This window comes from Coenobita brevimanus, chromosome 40, assembly GCF_032717465.1.
Source record: "Coenobita brevimanus isolate Jiangsu-jjx chromosome 40, ASM3271746v2, whole genome shotgun sequence".
Classification (NCBI taxonomy): Eukaryota; Metazoa; Arthropoda; class Malacostraca; order Decapoda; family Coenobitidae; genus Coenobita; species Coenobita brevimanus.
The window spans coordinates 23,641,100-23,661,118 of record NC_136993.1 but is presented as its reverse complement, the minus strand read 5'-3'; the positions used below and the strand labels follow the sequence as shown (position 1 = coordinate 23,661,118).

Sequence of the window (20,019 nt, the reverse complement as noted above, 5' to 3'; positions counted from 1 at the left end):
AGAATCAAGTTCAGGAACGCAAGAGTAAAGATAAGTCGTTGCATATATATACACAACAGCCACCTTTGGCTTTGAAATGAGTATAGAGTAAGTAGGAGGAAACAGAAAAGGGTTTGCTGTCAGTTGCCTCAGACAGCTGAGTCTCTGTCAGGAAGAGACTTTCATTACTTTCACCATTTCAGCATACGTAGTTTCCGCATCATGTCTGTAACTTTGCATCACTTTATTCACATGGGTTATCTTCTCTTCAATATCACTGCTTTGGTCTATCAGAGTACTTGCTTGCCTAATTGTCTCTGTTTCATTTCAGAACTCCTCCATAATACTCTCATGGTTGACAATTGTACTTGCCAATCACTAATCTTCCTTCTAAGTGAACCCACAACGACTGACAGCTCGTCTATTGTGTCTTTTTTGTTTAATTCCTTTGGTAATCTTTTCATTTTCTTCTTTCTGCATGCACAGTTGCTTCTTAATTTCATCCATTTCGCTCTGAAAAGCCTTCTCCAGTTTATTCACCCTCTCTAGTAGTTTGTTATATGATTCCATTTCAACCAGTATCTTGTAGAAATCATCATCCTGTTTTCTACGTTTATCCCTTTTCTTAACTCCTTCCATATTCACTTTACTAAAGACGGTGCTCATCTTGTAGTATTACTGAGAAAGATTCTACTTCCAAGTATGCATCTTCTTGCTACTTGGCTGATGATAAGACAACACAGCTGATGATGCGTTGATCAGCACATTCTTGCGCACCTTCTAGATGTATTCTGTTATTTGGAGAGCACTTTTTGCTTATACTTGCTCTGCTATATTAGAACATCATTTAGTTTAACCTGGTACAGAGATTGTCTCATATAAAGATACTATTTAAGTGTGGCCAGTTGTGGACAAGGGTGGTCAGAGCGGAGCCAGGAGACAGAAGTGTTGACTCTGACGCTGCCTATGTGTGTGTGTGTGTGTGTGTGTGTGTGTGTGTGTGTGTGTGTGTGTGTGTGTGTGTGTGTGTGTGTGTGTGTGTGTGTATTACCTTCATAATGCCCACGATGTGTTGCGTTTTTCTTCCTTTCTTGGTGTAAGTAAGCGCCTCAAACTTCTCCATATCAAGGCCAACAATGACAAATCTAAAAAGTGCAAAAAATCAGAAACTTCATACAGGTGTAGATGAAACACACACACATACACACACACACAAACACACACACACACACACATATATATATATATATATATATATATATATATATATATATATATATATATATATATATATATATATATATATATATATATATCAGCCATAACTAGTCCACTGCTGAACAAAGGCCTTCCCCAACCTTTTCCACGAATTCCTTGACTGAGCCAATCTTTGCCACGTTTTCCCTGCATATTTCTCTATCTCATCTCTCCTTCTCCTGTCTGTCCTTTTTATGCTACGCTTACAGTCTCTTGCTCAATCGGTTATCCCTTGTTCTTGCTATATGGCCTGCCCACCTCCATTTCTGTTCCGTTATAACCCCCACAATATCTTTGACTTTACTCTGCTCTCTCATCCAGGTTGATCTCCTCCTGCCTCTTGAAGATATTCCCAACATTGACCTTTCCATTGTTCTCTGAGAACGGATTGATTTATTTTCCATTGATTTTGTCAGTTTCCAGGTCTCACAACCATACGTCATAGCTGGAATTATGGATTCGTTATATACTTTTCGTATTATACAAACTGGCAAGCTACTTACCATAATGTCTCTATGTTTACCGAAAGCTTTCCATCCAATTGTAATGCGTCTTTTTATTTCGCTATCATGATCTTTCGTTAATTTTAGTATTTGTCCCAAGTAGTTGTACTCCTCAACTTCTTGAAGAATTTCATCGCTTATTCTGATGACGCTCTTTGGTGTTTGTGGATTAAACATTACTTTAGTTTTACTTCGGTTCATATTCAGTCCTACTTTCAGACTTTCGTTGTTCAGGTCATTTAACATTTCTTGCAATGCCTCCGCTATTTCTGAGATTAGGACAATGTCATCTGCAAATCTTAAATGGTTTAGCTTTTCTCCATCAATGTTCACTCCTTTGTTTTCCCAGTCTAGCTTTCTGAAAATACTTTCTAGGCATGTTGTAAATAACTTTGGTGAAACTGTATCTCCCTGACGCACGCCCTTCTCAATCTTATTTTTTTCTGAGTCCTTATGTAGTTTAACTGTAGCGGTTCCTTCTTTATATATGTTTTCGAGCAGGTTTACAATGTTCTCATTCACTCCTTGTTCTCGTAATGAATTTATAATTGCTATGTGCTCCACTGAGTCGAAAGCCTTTTCGTAACCAACAAAACCTAACCACAGTGATTTATTATATTCTGTACTTTTCTCAATTAGCTGGTTCATTGTATGTAGATGATCAGTGATCGAATACCCGCTTCGGAATCCTGCCTGTTCACGAGGTTGGTTTTCCTCCAAAATTGTTGTTATTCTGTTCGTAAGGACTATAGTGAAGAGTTTGTAAATGACTGATAATAAGCTGATGGGTCGATGTCACGAATCAATTCGCGACATTTCCCTTTTGTGAGAAGCCACGAACTATTAGTGGAAAACTCACTGTGTATCGCTCAGTTAACCGTTTCTCTCTCCATTTCGGAGTATACTTTTCAAAACATTCGTCACTGTTCAAAAGTGCACGTCACTAAGTGCGCTACTGAGCGATACTATTGTTTGTTTATTGTTCGCCCCTGCTGCCTCAACCGTTAGCCACGCCTTCTTCCGGTGGCTTGTGTGTCCTGCCCATACAATGTATTTTGAATTCAGTCTAGTTGTTGCTCTGACGGAGAGAGGTCCTGTGCTCCAGAAGTGCGAGAGAAGAGGTCCCTAGCACCCAGACTCCACTGAGACAGTTTCTCCAAACTCCCACCCCTTGGGTGATACAAAGCATTCATCGACTACAGTATTTCCTTTTTGTATTTTGTAGTCTTAAGAGTTTAGTTAAGGTTTTTTCCTAGGAGTAAGTATTTAGCTTTTGTGTGAGTGAGTGAGTGCGTCTCATTAATTTGATTTGAATTGTAACGTTAAATTTATTTTTTGTAATCAATAAATTTAACAGTTCTTTTTCTTGAGCTTAATGTAAAGTAAAATCTTGTTTCATTTCTCCAAATTAAGCTTATTTTCCATATAGCTCCTAGCTTGCATAAACGTTTGCCTTCATAACTGGTACTTAGACCAGTCTTGTTGTATTAACTTAAAATCCGTTGTGCCAGATAGGAGTTAAAGCATCAGCAAGAGCCTGATATTATTATTAGTATTAGTTATATATTGTCAGGGGTGAAGTAACTTTCTCCAGAGGCTAACAGTACAGTAATTCAACAATTGTGAGTAATTAGTCTCTGCTGTGTACTGTTGAGAAAGTTTTTAAATTCTCGTTCTTAGAGAATCGTTGCACGATTTAGCAAGACAATCATTGTCCCTGCTCTTAATTATTATTGAATATTAATATCAATTGAATAATATTTAAGCATTTATTTCAAAAACACCGTTATATTATAAAAACCCCGTGACAATTGGCGACCTCGCCAGGATATTAACTCCTAGCTCTAAAGCTATTCACGAGATAGTGCTCACTCATTCATATTTAGGTATTTATAATTAAAGTTTATAGGCACAAGTTTACTGGTGTTTACCGTTAATTTAGCAAGTGAATTTTTGCTTTATTAATCCATAGAGTACTTAACTCTATTTAGTTTATTCTTGGTAACGCCAGACGATTTTATTCGCTCCTGGGTAGTCGCTGTACCCATTGTGTTAATTATTGAGTTCTCAGTTATTTGCATTTTTGCTTTAATCTTTGCCAGTTAACTAGATAAGACTGGTCACCACTAGCTTGTGTCTGTATTCTTTACTTGTGTTTATTAGTATTCGTAGCTAAGCAGTCAGTATTCAATTTCGGTTTGCTTAATAAATTAGCGCCATGGCTACTACTGTATTTTTACAGGAAGCCAAAGAAATGGGTCTTTCGGACCCAACCGAAATTAAAGAGTATATACTTTCACGGCATAATCAGGAGCAGCAGCAAGAGAATGATGCCCGTGAAGAGCGTAAGATTCAGCGCGAATGCGAGCGAGAACAGCGCGAATACGAGCGTGAACAGCGCGAATACGAGCGTGAACAGCGCGAATACGAGCGTGAACAGCGCGAATACGAGCGTGAACAACGAGACAGAGAACGAGAACACGAACGTGCCGTGCGAGAAGCACGCGAGAGACATGAACTTGAAGTGCTGAAGCTCAAGCGAGATTCCTTGGCTTCAGACACATCCGGTGCAGTTGGTCAAAGCTCCACGAGCGTTCTCCCTGCACATGTCCTGGCGACCCCACGCATCAAGCTTCCTTCATACAAGGAAAGCGAGCGAATCGAGCCGTATATAGCTCGTTTTGAGGACATGGCAGACATGTATCAACTGGATGAGGCAGCTAAGCGGCTTCAGTTTCTTAGCCTATTTGAGGGCCCTGCCCTCGATATTCTCCACAGAATTCGTGGAGACAATCTCACATATGAGATGATGAAAGCTGCACTCATTAAGGCGTATGGTCTCACAGTAGACGACGCCAAAGTTTAGTTCATGTGAGCTCGTCTCCAAGACAAGGAGACAGCTGTTCAGTTCCTTGATCGTCTCACAGCTTACTTAAATGAGTGGATGGAGAAAGATGAAACTCCTTCCACGCGTGAGGGGATAATTGACCTTATGCTGCGTACACAGCTAGAGAGGTCGTGGCCTGCTGAGCTCATAGCACAGCTTAAGATCTGCCAGGTGAAAGATGCCAGCCAAATGGCAGAGAAGGCTGACGCATTCTTTACTGCATACGGGTATCAAACTCGTAAGCAGCAAAACACCTGGAACAGAAAACCTGATAAATCTGGGAATTCGTCTCAGACTGAATCCCAGCACCAAGGCCATTCTCAGAGTAATGGCCAACGTCCAACACCGCAGTGGAAGGACCAGGGGCAAAACACTCAGAAATTTGAGTGGAAGAGGTACAACAAGTACCCTAACCAGCAGCAGTATCAGCCACGCAACCGACCGTCGGGACAAACTTTTTCACCACCAGCTCAAAAGAGGCAGGAAGCGAATGCAGCCTTCATTCCTCAGCAGCAGCATGGTGGTCACGTCCCTACCAGTGTGGGTACTTCCCCACAGTTCACTAGTCCCACAGTGACAGTGAACCCCCCTCCACAGATGGCCAATGTTCCATCTTCCCAATATAAGTCACAAGGCACAATGTTTGCCACATCAATTCAGCAGCCTCATGAGTGGCTTGCTGCTTCCTCCACAGGCCCTCCCACAGGTGACAGTACCTTCCTTGTTCAGCCAGGGTTTGTGGGAGGCATTCCTGTGAAGGTCCTGAGCAGGGTTGCCAAGTCGCACCCTGCTCTGCCCGCGGAAACCCAACTGAAAACCAGCCCAAAAGTAGCCCAACACCAATAATTATTTTAAAAATCCTCTTATTATGCGAAATTAGTGTTTTATATTAATAATTCATATATAGGTTCCTATTAATGCCTGAAATGATCACTTGATACACTTAAACTTTCCCTATTTGCCATAAATACACTATTGCTCATAAAACAACAGTGATTCTGGTGAAATATACTTATCATTACACTAGGTAATACAACATGCAAGTGAAGGTATTTTCTCTCCCTCCGAGTCAACTTTCCATCACACATATATTATTCAAAAATCTATATGATCATCATCACTGTGTTTCGTTGCTGTGTACGTCATATGTGAAATTTCCTAACAATTTTGTTTGTGAAATCATTACAACACATTTTATGTCTTTGCATATTGCTCTAACATGAAGTGTGTTTTCAACTGTTTCATGTTGCTGTCTGTTTCTTCATTTACTTTTCACTAAATTATACTGAGAGAAAATTCTCTCTACTGCAGCAGTGCTTGCTGGCAACGATAACTGGGATAAAACAAAACTCTCTCCGGGGTCTCCACACTGGCTGCATCCACTGGTCCCTATGGGAGTATTAGAGGGTCTCTCTCGGCCATATGGTTAAACACTCACTCTCTCTCTCTCAGTATACTGTCGTGATGTGGCTTAACTCCATACTAGCCCAAAAAACCGCGACAGTTTTCAAACCAGCCCAAAAAACCGCAACCCGCGACCGGTAAAATTTGTCCGCGGAAGAGCTTCAAAACGAGCCCAATTTGGCGGGAAAACCGCGACCTTGGCAACCCTGGTCCTGAGAGACAATGGTTCCTCAAGTTGCTCTGTTAAGCAGAGTTTAGTTCGGCCTGAGCAGTATACAGGTCGACAGATCCATGCAAACCTTATGGATGGATCAGTGAGATTGTTCCCTGAGGCATGTATCCATCTCCATTTTATACTGGTATGACACTTGCAGTTGTCATGCCAGAACCTTTATTTGACCTCATCATTGGAAATATTAATGGAGTCAAGGATAGTTGCTCCGATGACGCTACTCAGACTTCGGCTGCTGCGGTAACACGAGCCATGGCTGAGGCTCCAGACTGTGTCACCCCAGTGATCATTGAATCGCCGCAAGATCTGATGTGTAGTCAACTTGTTGTGCAAGAACAACATTCTGACCCGACACTTGCTGCCGTGCGGAACAAACAAAAGGGTCGAGTGATTAAGTATTCACGGGGAGGTCGAGCCAAGTTCCTTCGCAAACAAGGACGGCTCTACCGTGAGTCACGAACACCCGAGGGCGAGGTTCGACTGCAGTTTGTCATTCCCGCCAAGTACCGCCTAGCAGTGTTACAATGGGGTCATTGTTCAGCCTCAGGAGGTCACATGGGCAAAAGGAAGACCCAGGGCCGTATCCGAGCTGACTTTTTCTGGCCAGGGATGGGACGAGACATAAATAGTTTTGTCCGTTCCTGCAGTGTGTGTCAAAGTAACACCACTAATCAGGGACATGCCCTTCCTGTGCCGTTCATAACCACACCTGTAATCTCTGAGTCAGTTGAGAGACAGGGTAGTGGTGAAGTGGGTGCAGACCTGACGTCTCGCCCATTGGCCCCACAGGACACATTATGTCCAGGGCCTTTACATACATATTATGTACCGTAGGTTAAGGGGGAAGTTCGAGAGCGAACTCCGCAGAGGCGACTCGAGGCTATGGAAGACCCGAGTTTGCACAAGGATTCTCAGCTTCCCGGTACTAATATAAGTACTGTAGGTTAAGGGGGAAATTAGAGAGAGAACTCCACAGAGGCGACTTGAGGCTATGGAAGACCCGAGTTTGCACAAGGATTCTCAGCTCCCCGATACTAATATAGGTACTGTAGGTTAAGGGGGAAGTTCGAGAGAGAACTCCGCAGAGGCGACTTGAGGCTATGGAAGACCCAAGTTTGCACAAGGATTCTCAGCTCCCCGGTACTAATATATGTACCGTAGGTTAAGGGAGAAGTTGAAAGGCGACTTGAGGCTATGGAAGACCCAAGTTTGCACTAGGATTCTCAGCTCCCTGATACTAATATAAGTATTGTAGGTTAAGGGGGGAAGTGAGAATTCCGCAGAGGCGACTTGAGGCTATGGAAGACCCGAGTTTGCATAAGGATTCTCAGCTCCCTGGTACTAATATAAGTACTGTAGGTTAAGGGAGAAGTTTGAGAAAGAACTCCGCAGAGGCGACTTGAGGCTATGGAAGACCCAAGTTTGCACAAGGATTCTCAGCTCCCCGATACTAATATAAGTACTGTAGGTTAAGGGGGAAGTGAGAACCCCGCAGAGGCGACTTGAGGCTATGGAAGACCCAAGTTTGCACAAGGATTGTCAGCTTCCCGATATTAATATAAGAACTGTAGGTTAAGGCACAGGTTGAGGACCCGTGTGCAGTTCGAGGCTATGGAAGACCCGAGTTTGCACAAGGATTCTCAACTTGCCGACATTAATCGTGTGCTAAAATTAATGGCGACCTCGAGTGTACTTTTCGTAGCATGTACTGATTGCTAGGCAGAGAGAGTAATTGTAACGTAATAAGAATTTTGTCTCATTGACACTTTTGATGCTCCACCTTAATTGGTTTTGCAGGTACAGCAATGGGTGTAGCAGTTTTGCTGTGCAGGCCAGCTGATCATCTGCCGCACGCTGCCGCCTCTTCTCCTCTGCCTTCGTCGTCGCCATATTATTTACTGTGTCATTTTACATGTAGGTACAGTTACACTACAACTGTCACACCTACACCGTGTATTACATACACCACGCTACACAACAATTAGTTGTCAGTGTAAATGTAGCGAACTTTTCGCTCAGTTTGACCTGAGTACAGGATTTTCACCATCGTCACGGAGTTTTTCCCTCAAGCTTGCTTCTATTAACATAAATACGAGGTTTTTTCGCTCACTGGCAACTGCAACTTTCTCCTGTAGCAGGATAGCACACACACCACAGTGTGAATCTTGTGTGAATGACTTAGGATGTGTACATATATATATATATATATCCACAAATTTTTTCCCATAAGGAAAACATTTAATTTTGTAGGGGCGTAATGTCACGAATCAATTCGCGACATTTCCCTTTTGTGAGAAGCCACGAACTATTAGTGGAAAACTCACTGTGTATCGCTCAGTTAACCGTTTCTCTCTCCATTTCGGAGTATACTTTTCAAAACATTCGTCACTTTCAAAAGTGACCGATTTAATGCACGTCACTAAGTGCTCTACTGAGCGATACAATTGTTTCTTTATTGTTTGCCCTGCTTGCCTCAACCGTTAGCCACGCCTTCTTCCGGTGGCTTGTGCGTTCTGCCTATACATCATTTGAATTCAGTCTAGTTGTGGCTTTGACAGAGAGAGGTCCTGTGCTCCAGAAGTGTGAGAGGTCAGCTAGCACCCCAAGCTCCACAGAGTATCAGTTTCTCCAAACTCCCACCCCTTGGTGATACAAAGCATTCATCGTTCAGTATTTCCTTTTGTTTTCCTAGTTTTAAGAGTTTAATTAAGGTGTTTTTTTCCTAGGCGTAAGTATTTAGCTTTTGTGTGAGTGAGTGAGTGCGTCTTGTTGATTTGATTTGAAATGTAACGTTAAATTTATTCTTGTATTCAATAAATTTAACAGTTCTTTTTCTTGAGCTTAATGTAAACTCTTGTTTCATTTCTCCAAATTAAGCTTATTTCCCACATAGCTCCTAGCTTGCATAGACGTTTTGCTATTCATACCTGGTACTTAGACCAGTCTTGTTGTATTAACTTAAAATCCGTTGTGCCACCTAGGAGTTAATGCATCAGCAAGGACCTGATATTATTATTAGTATTAGTTATTTATTGTCAGGGGTGAAGTAACTTTCTCCAGAGGCTAACAGTACAGTAATTCAGCAATTGTGAGTAATTAGTCTCTGCTGTGTACTGTTGAGAAGGTTTATAAATTCTCGTTCTTAGAGAATCGTTGCTTGATGTAGCAAGACAATCATTGTCTGTGCTCTTCAATATTATTGAATATTAATATCAATTAAATAATATTTAAGCATTTATATTTATTTGTAAAAACTCCGCGATATTATAAAAACCCCGTGACAGTCGATAGTTACTAAGATCTTTTGAGTCACCTTTTTTGTAGAGTAAAATAACTATTGCATTACACCATGTTTTGGGAATTTTCTTCTGTTTTATGCAGTGGGTGAATAAATGAGCAAGCCTATTTTGTAATTCTACTCCGGCATCCAAAAGTAAATCTGTTACTATTCCATCTTGTCCCGGAGCCTTCCCTCTTTTCATACTATTAAGACAAATATTTACTTCGTCTGGTGTTACCTCAAGTATTTCACTTGTGTCAACTGAAAAGTTAGCTATTGGTACTACTGTCTTTGATGAACACAGTTCTTTGTAAAATTCATCAATTCTCTTCACCATCTTATCTCTGCATTTAATGATTTCACCGTTTTTTTTTTTTTTCTTTCTTTCAGTGATGTCATTTATTGCCTTCCTAGTGTCATTTTGCTTCGGACCTGTTTCAGACTTTTTCCATTTTTGATGGTTTCTTTGATCTGATCCATGTTTCTCTTTCTTTTTTCTTCTCTTTGTCTTTTGTTGATAAGCTTATTTAATTCTGCTCGTTCTGTTTTGTCTTTCTTTGTCTTTACTTTCATTTCCTTTCGTTTTTTCAAAAACTCGAGTGTCTTTTCTGAATACTTCTTGGCTTTGGTTGTATTAGGTTTTCCTACTACCTCTGCTGATTCTTTTAGCACTTTTGTTAGTCTGTCATTCAGCTCATCAATGTCACATTCAGCATTACTTAGAGCCTGAAATCTGTTCCTTATTTCCAACTGAAAGGCTTCTTTGTTTTCGTTTACTATTATTGGGCATATCTTTTTATCTTTAATCGTCTTCTTTCTTTCATTTCTGTAATTGAATGTGGCTCTGCAACCCAGCATTCTATGATCAATACCTATATTTACTTTGTTGATAACTGTGACATTTGTGATCGTGTTATTCTTATCTGCTATAATGAAGTCGATTTCATTCTTTGTTTCTCCATGTGGGCTTCTCCAGGTCCACTTTCTTCCTGTTCTTTTATAGAAGAATGTGTTCATTATTCTCATGTTAAACATTTCAGCAAAATTTACTAGCATTTCTCCTCTTTCATTCCTTTCTCCCACTCCAAATTTTCCCATACATGCTTCTCCATTTTTCGACTTCCCAACTTTTGCATTTAATTCTCCCATGAGTATAGTATATGTTGTCTTCTTCCATAATCCGGGAGATGTCATCATAGAATGTTTCTATTTCTTCATCTGGGCTTTGAGAAGTTGGTGCATATACTTGTATGACTTTCATGGTATATTTTTTGCATAGCCTGATGACAACAAATGCTGCTCTGTCAGATACACTGCTGAATTTAACAATGTTGTCTGCAAGATTTCTGTTAATTAGATATCCTACACCGCAAACTCTTTCATTTTCCTTTCCTTTGTAGTAGAGTAGGTGTTTGCTGTCTTCGAGCTGAATTACTTTTTCTTCTTTTCTGCGGATCTCACTCAAACCTGCAATATCCCAACTAATGTTACCCAGTTCAGTCATCAGGTTATCAAGTTTGTAATCTTCTGCGAGGCTTCTTACATTGTATGCATAGATCTTCATCGATTTCAGTTTGTTTAACATCCAAAAGTCTAATTTTCCAACACAGTGCCTACTCACTTTCGGTGGCACACTGCTCGTAAGCACAGGAGGCAGTGCGGTTGAACCTTTACTAGACGATGATCCAACAGGAAAGCCCGTCAAATCATTTGTAATAGAACTCACGTTTGGTTGGGAGGATTGTGGCAAATAATCTCACCTCCCTGCCACATAGTTTCTGGTGAGATGTAATTTTTATGCCACCTTATTTGGTATATTCGGTGGAGCCCTATATATCTACAGTATAGGGGGTTCCATGGTCCGTGTCATCTAAGACGGTACCTTGTATATCTACAAGGCCTTCCCCTATATGCCACACAGGGACGTGCCAGGTAGCAGTGGGATCCTGCCCCTGGATATATATATATATATATATATATATATATATATATATATATATATATATATTGTTACGGAACAGAGAAAGATAATGTACACTTTAAGTGAGAATACTAAGAGTCACTACTGTCCCGTAAAGTTCCAGGTTCAAAACAAAAGAGTTAGGTAAAATTACAAGTTAATGTTTAATGCACAAACTAACAACAAAACATTCAGGACTCATAAGGATAATGTAATGGCAAAAAACAGGTTAAATATATGGTTAACTGCAATAGCCTCTATTAACACGAAATTAGCATGAGTAAATTTATCTAAGTCAGCCCTGATAAAATGAAAATACGCCAGGTAATGCTCAGTTAATGCAAGATAAATTATTACAGATACAAAATAATATTAAAACTGATGGACATAAAAATCTTTACATGAATTACAAAAACTTCACTAGGCCTACAAATTAAACTTATGCTATACAGTACAAGAAAAAATGCAATAACAGTTATACTCAAATGACACACAGCTGCTAGATGTTTGGAGATTTCTTGAGCACTCACAATAATAATATCTGTACAGGGGAGGACAGAGATGTGAACAAAATGAGGAGCAGATCAAAGTGGCAATGATGCAGAGACCGAGTTCATTATATAAGGGCCAGCAGAGCCCGAGACAACTTGTAAGAAGGACGCGCAAACGAAGCCACGGGGACAAAAAGCTGAAAATCCCGCTCCGAACAACAGAGAGAACGACCCACTCTACCACAACGGTAGAAGGGGGGGACTGAGGCAGAACACGCTCGTGATCAAACATGCAGCACACTGTGCGCCAAAATTACACAAAGGATGATGAAATCATAGGCTATGTAACACCTCCCCACAAAGAAAAAGAAATTTACAAAGGAAATTTCTTATTACTCTAAAACAATCTGTCTAAAGTCTAGATAAGCAATCTGCAATAACATTTTCTTTCCCCTTGACATGTTGTATGTCTAATGAATACTCCTGAAAAAGTAGACTCCATCTTGTCAATCTCTGATTTTTATCTTTAAACTTACTAAGGAATTTCAGTGGGTTATGATCGGTATAAATGACTATGGGGTCAAAACCAGAAAACAAATAAAATGAAAAATGCTGTAAACCCAAAATTAAGGCCAAAAGCTCTTTCTCAATAGTTGAGTAGTTCTTTTGAGGTGGAGTGAACTTCTTACTGTAATAAGATACAGGATGTTCAATACCCTGATCATCCTCTTGCAGCAAAACAGCCCCAGCTCCTGTATCACTTGCATCAACAGCCATCTTAAAAGGCTTAGCAAAATTTGGAGTAGCGAGCACTGGCTGACTTAATAGAATAGCTTTAAGTTTGTTGAAAGAGGATTCACAGTTATCAGTCCAGACAAATTTAACTCCCTTTTTCGGTAGGTCTGTAAGTGGTGATACAAGAATAGAAAAGTTAAGAACAAATCTCCTGTAATAACCTACCATTCCCAAAAATCTTTGTAGCTCCTTCCTACTTTTAGGTCTGGGAAGATCACTTATAACCTGAACCTTAGCTCCTGGTGGTGCAACATGTCCATCACCAATTACATACCCAAGGTACTGAACTTTAGCTTGACCAAACTCACCATTTGATAAATTAGCTACAAGATTAGCATGAACCAAACGCTCAAGAAATTTACTGACATGGCATAGGTGATCTTTCCAGTTGTCACTGAAGATTAATACATCATCAATATAAACAACACACCCTGCCAAACCCTCTGTTACAACATTCATGAGCTTCTGAAATGTGGCTGGTGCATTCTTCATACCATATGGCATTACTGAACATGCAAAAGTCTTTCCTAGTGTTACAAAACCTGAGATCTCCCTAGCACGTTCAGTCATAGGTACTTGCCAGTATCCCTTTAACAAATCAAACTTACTTATGTACCTAGCCTTTCCGATCTTGTCTATGCAATCTTCCACACGAGGGAGAGGGTAATGTCTGTTTTGGTTATCTGATTAACACGTCTGTAGTCAATGCAAAGCCGCTGTAACCCACCTGGCTTAGGGACCAGAGTGACAGGAGAACTCCACTCGCTCTGACAGGGCTCAATCATCTTGTGGTCCAACAGGAAGCCAAGCTCCTTCTGGATGAGAGGAACTTTCACTGGGTTCACACGGTAAGGAGGCAATTTAATTGGCTTTGCGTCTCCAACATCGACATCATGCATCAACACAGTGGTTCTTCCTGGAGTGGCACGGAACACTTGCGGGTACTCCTGCAGTAATGCCGAAAACTCCTGCCTTTCCTTGGGAGGTAGATGAGAAAGCTTAGTCTGGAGATCATTCATGATATCAGGATTCTTCCCCAAACTATCACTCAGGCTCATACTGCATGGGAGAGCTTCACTTGCAGACTCGGGTGGAACAGCTACAGTGCAGACTGGATTATTTTCGTCCCGCCTGTGATATAACTTTAGCATGTTGATGTGACATAGTTGCTTGCTCTTTCTACGATCTGGTGTGGCGATGACATAGTTGACATCACTGAGTTTCTTCTCCACGAAATAAGGGCCACTAAACTTGGCTTGAAGAGGTTGCCCATGAACTGGTAGCAGAATCAAAACCTGATCTCCTGGCTGAAAGTGGCGTAACCTGGACTTCTTATCATACCAAGTCTTTATCTTCTCCTGAGCAGCTCCTAAATTCTCTCTCGCCAGCTGTAAAGCAGTGGACAGCCGTTCTTTGAACTTCATCACATACTCCAGCAGGTTGACGTCATCTTCCTCCGACAGCCAGCATTCCTTGAGTAACTTAAGGGGTCCTCTTACTTCATGGCCAAACAGTAGTTCAAAAGGTGAGAAGCCCAGTGATTCATTTGGAGATTCTCTTGCGGCAAACACAACGAATGGAAGACCTTTATCCCAGTCTTTCTGATGTTCCAAACAGTATTTCTTGAGCATCGATTTGAGTGTTTGATGATATCTCTCCAACGCTCCTTGGGTCTGGGGATGGTAAGCTGAAGACGTGATCTGGGTGATGCCCAACTCCTTCAGAGACTGCTTGAAAACATTTGACATGAAATTACTTCCTCGGACTGACTGTACCTCCTTGGGCAGACCAAACTTTGTGAAGAACCCTAGCATTTCCTTAACCACGTTCTTTGCTGAGATATTTCTAAGTGGAATGGCTTCAGGATAACGAGTAGCCATATCAATCAGGGTCAACACATTAGAAAATCCTGAAGAAGTCTTAGGAAGAGGGCCCACAATATCCACCAACACACGGGTGAAAGGCGCCTCAAAAGGAGGAATGGGAACTAGAGGTGCAACCTTTTCGGTCTGATTACACTTCCCCACAACTTGACAGGTGTGACAAGACTTACAATACCAGGAAACATCCCTGAAGATACCTGGCCAGTAGAAGTGTTTCAAAATGCGTGCCACAGTCTTCCTCACTCCAAGGTGTCCTGCCAAACTGGAATCATGAGCCACTCGAATGATATCCTGCCTACAAACACGAGGGATGACAGCTTGATGTACAACCTCCCATTCACAGTCGGCTGATGCTGTTGGGGGTCTCCACTTCCTCATAAGTACTCCTGACTTTACATAATAACAAGTAGAAGCACCGGCTGACTCTTCTTCACTGTAAGCAGAGTTAGCTAGACCTTTCAACTCAGGGTCAGCAACCTGCAACTCAACCAACTCTTGACGAGACAAATTATCAACACTACGGGGTACTGCCTCATCTGGTGAGTGGTCCAAATTAGCAAGAAAAGTGTCAGCTAGGATAACATCATCATCATCATTATCCTCTAAATCACCAGTAACTTTAGACTTAGCCCTAGTGACAGCACATGCAGGGAACACATCAGGGACATCACAATCCTGGGCCGCAGCCACTGGCTCACTAGACAACTGAGGAGCTGGACACACTTGACTTCCACCAACATCATTTCCAAGTAAGAAAGTTACACCTGACATTGGGAGTGTCTCAACCAACCCAACCATAACGGAACCCTTAACAAAACCAGACTCTAAATTCACTCTGCACAGAGGGACAGAGAAGTAATTATTCCCTACACCTTGTAAGATTACAGTTTCATCAGAGGAATTAACATTAGAGCCTAGAACACTGGTCAGCATAAGGGATTGGCAAGCACCTGTATCACGATATATTTTAACTGATTTCCTGTCATTACTGTCCGGAGGACTGACAAAACCATCAGACAGGAAATTAGCACATGAACTCTTGAGAGTGTCACCCACGTTACTGCTCAAAAGAGGAGCTCCATCATGAGAATTTAAGTTACCCCTCAAAGCAGGTTCAGTTAACTCAGTTAAAGAATTCTGGGAACTCTCAAGAATGGACACTAGACCAATTGACTGAATATTTAAAGACTCCTTTTTGTTCACATCACGCTGTCTCCTGAAACATTTCTCCGTAGTATGACCAAGCTTACTACAATAAGTACATTTACTTTTCTGAAATCTAGAGGTGAAGCTGGTATTTACTTCCTGAGAAACATTATCTTTATTCTCTTTCCTGTTACCTGTACTCTGAGTAGAGGCAACGTACTTACACTCAGCTTTCCCTTTCTCTCTAGAATATCTCTTGTGAGTGAGAACATACTCATCAGCTAAAACTGCAGCATCAGACAAATTATCTATTCTTTTCTCATCAAGATATAGGCTTACATCTTTATAAATACACCTCTTGAAGTCCTCCAACAAAATCATCTGCTTAAATTTGTCAAAATCAGAATCCACATTCTTAGAATTTAACCACTGCTCTAACAAATCTTCTTTGATTTTTGCATACTCAACATGGGATTGCTTATCTTGCTTGTAAGTTGTCCTAAATTTTACTCTATAGGCTTCAGGAACAAGCTCATAGGCCTTAAGAATCAAGCTCTTATCTACATCATAATTATCAGATTGATCCTGAGGCAAAGATGCATAAGTTACTTGAGCTTTACCGGTGAGAACAGTTTGAAGGAGTACTGGCCAATACTCCTTAGGCCAATTAAAACCTGTAGCTACCCTCTCAAACAACTGAAAATAGTTTGTTAAATCAGATTCATTAAAAGGAGGGACAAGTTTAACATTTTTAGCCACATCAAAATCATCAGAGCTAGATGATCCAGTTCCACCTTGTTTCATGCGATACTCATGGTCTGCCTGAATCCTAGCAATTTCAACTTGTGCCTCAGCCTCTTTAGAACGGGCCTGAAATTAAGCCTCCTTAGCACGAGACTCCTGCAGGGCTAGCTGTAACTTAGCTAATTCAATCTGCGTTTGCTCATTTGGAGGAGTTACATTAAACAAGCTTTCATTAATCATGTCAACAATTTGATCTTTAGAATGATGAGAGCGAACAGCAATTCCCAATTGTTGAGCAACAAGCTTAAGTTCATTCTTTGTTCTGTTTTCTACATCACACACTGTTTGCACATTTGACAAAAAATCTTTGGCTTCATCAAGTGTAGTAATAGTAGACATAATTAATAAGTAACAGTCACAAAATATCAAGCAATATCCTTATGATAATATCCTGAATATCCTGATAAGAGGTCGCCAAATTTATGTTACGGAACAGAGAAAGATAATGTACACTTTAAGTGAGAATACTAAGAGTCACTACTGTCCCGTAAAGTTCCAGGTTCAAAACAAAAGAGTTGGGTAAAATTACAAGTTAAAGTTTAATGCACAAACTAACAACAAAACATTCAGGACTCATAAGGATAATGTAATGGCAAAAAACAGGTTAAATATATGGTTAACTGCAACAGCCTCTATTAACACGAAATTAGCATGAGTAAATTTATCTAAGTCAGCCCTGATAAAATGAAAATACGCCAGGTAATGCTCAGTTAATGCAAGATAAATTATTACAGATACAAAATAATATTAAAACTGATGGACATAAAAATCTTTACATGAATTACAAAAACTTCACTAGGCCTACAAATTAAACTTATGCTATACAGTACAAGAAAAAATGCAATAACAGTTATACTCAAATTACACACAGCTGCTAGATGTTTGGAGATTTCTTGAGCACTCACAATAATAATATCTGTACAGGGGAGGACAGAGATGTGAACAAAATGAGGAGCAGATCTAAGTGGCAATGATGCAGAGACCGAGCTCATTATATAGGGGCCAGCAGAGCCCGAGACAACTTGTAAGAAGGACGCGCAAACGAAGCCACGGGGACAAAAAGCTGAAAATCCCGCTCCGAACAACAGAGAGAACGACCCACTCTACCACAACGGTAGAAGGGGGGGACTGAGGCAGAACACGCTCGTGATCAAACATGCAGCACACTGTGCGCCAAAATTACACAAAGGATGATGAAATCATAGGCTACGTAACAATATATATATATATATATATATATATATATATATATATATATATATATATATATATAAAATCATCAGCCATTGCAAGTCCACAGCTGAACAAAGGCCTCCGGCCTCCCAACCGCCTCGACGAATTCTTTAACAAGGCCAATTTCTGCCACGTTTTGCATGGCCTTTGCTGCTACTCTTGCAGTCTCCTGGAGTCCAGTCAGTCAACTCTTTGTCCCATCAGCTATCGCTTATTCTTGCTTCATGACCTGCCCACCTCCATTTCCGTTGTTTTATAACTTCTGTAATATCTTCGATTTTAGTCTGCTCTTTCACCCAGGTTGATCTCTTACTGTCTCTCAGAGATATTTTTAACAATGGCCAGTCCAATACTCTCTAGGAAATTATTAGTTAGTTTTCCACTATCAGATTCAATGTTTCACAGCCGTACATCATAGCTGGGATTATACGTTCGTTATACAGTTTTCGTTTCGTACAAATGGGCAAGCTACTTTTTATGGTGTCTCTGTGTTAACCGAAAGCTTTCCATCATTTTGTAATGCTTTTTATAATGTTCTTTCTTAGGTTTTAGTATTTGCCCCCCAAAACTGTACTGATCAACTTCGTCAAGAATTTCTTCTTTTGTTTTGATGACGCTTTTTGGTGTATATGGATTAAAAATTTGTTTTACTGCTGTTCATCTTTAACCTTGCTTAGGATCTTTCTCTCTTTAGGTCGTTCAACATCTTTTGCATTGTCTCTGCAGTTTCTGAGATCAGTACAATGTCATCTGCAAATCTTAAATGGTTTAGGTATTCTCCATACATATTTAATCCTCTGTTCTCCCATTCTATCTTTCTGAAAATAATTTCAATGTATGCTGTAAATAAGTTTGGTGAAACTGTATCTCCCTGACGCCTCCCCCTCCCCTCTCTCTTTCTCTCTCTCTTTTCTGAGTCAGGAGCAGCATCCCACTGCTACCTGGGGATGGTGGACAGTGGAATGTCTCGCAGATACAGTATACGGGGTACCATCTCAGCCGGCGCAAACCATGGGACTCCCCCGTCTAGCTGTATAGAGCTCAGCCTAATATACTGAATGAGGTGGCACACAAATAACATCTCTCCAGAAACTATGTGGCATGGAAGTGAGATAATCAGCCACAGTCCCCCCAGACTAACATGAATTCTACTGGTAATGAAATGTATATACGAGAGTATACGTGAACTGTATTAGGGTCCACGTCAAACCAATGTTATAATTTGACGCTGATAATTTTTGATGTGGTACCCCCTCAAATTGTTACACCTGATGAATGAAGTGTATATGGAACTTACGTCAACATTTACTGGTTGTTCAGTGACTTTCGATTTCTCGCTGAAGTATTTTTATTTGGGCTTTTCATAATGACAGAGCTCTTCTGGTTGGATGATTCGATGAAACGTCTTGATAGTCTTGTTTCACATGTGGTTTATGACTAGCAGACAGTAAATTTATTATTGTTTTCACTGTTTAAATGTTGGACAACGTTTGGGCAATTTTGACTTCAGTTTAACAGGCAAACTTTCGATCATCTGGCAACACTGCATCTTGGGTGCCATCACTGTCACATTGTACCAACTGTTTCTAAAACACTGTTAAACATCTGTCCAGCTTTTTAATATTGCTCAATGCTCAGCTTTATAATATTGTTCATTGCCCATCTGCACTGTACCTTTTGCATTTCAGAGTAGTCAATAATATTCCGTATCTCGAAAGAGTGTATGGCAGAAGCAACTCCTTCAGGCATAGGAACCCAAAATTGGATGATTGGTCCAGCATCAGAAAAGTTACAAGGAATGAAACTTCCAACTTACCGTCAGGTGCTCTCCATTTTTTTCCATCAACATAAAGTTCTTGGTAACACAATCAGTGACAGTTCAAGGTGTGCTGTAGCTGAAACTCTCTAGATATGATCAATGGCTCGTATCCCAACAACACTTGAGAGGAATGTCATTGAGAAGCTTGAAAAGATGTATTACAGATGGCAAAAACTGAAGGAGAACATTAATAGCAGAACTCAGATATAGATAGCCAATGAGACTTCTTTGTGTGAAGATTAAGAAAAACTGTTTGATGTAGCACATGCAAATGCCAATGAAAATGATAGCTATTGCTGGGGACAGGACTTTCTTAGAAGACCAACGTGGGCCACGCATAGGCTAT

General features: G+C 40.6%; 1 protein-coding gene across 1 annotated transcript in view; it reads right to left on the bottom strand.

Moving 5' to 3' along the window:
* The window catches only part of LOC145396990 (putative glutamate receptor), a 145,861-nt gene that overhangs the window by 74,141 nt on the left and 51,701 nt on the right, over positions 1 to 20,019 (bottom strand). Inside the window, exon 4 of the mRNA XM_080270216.1 lies at positions 1,031 to 1,124. Coding sequence (XP_080126342.1) covers positions 1,031 to 1,124 — 94 coding nt within the window. The remainder of the gene's footprint in view (positions 1 to 1,030; positions 1,125 to 20,019) is intronic.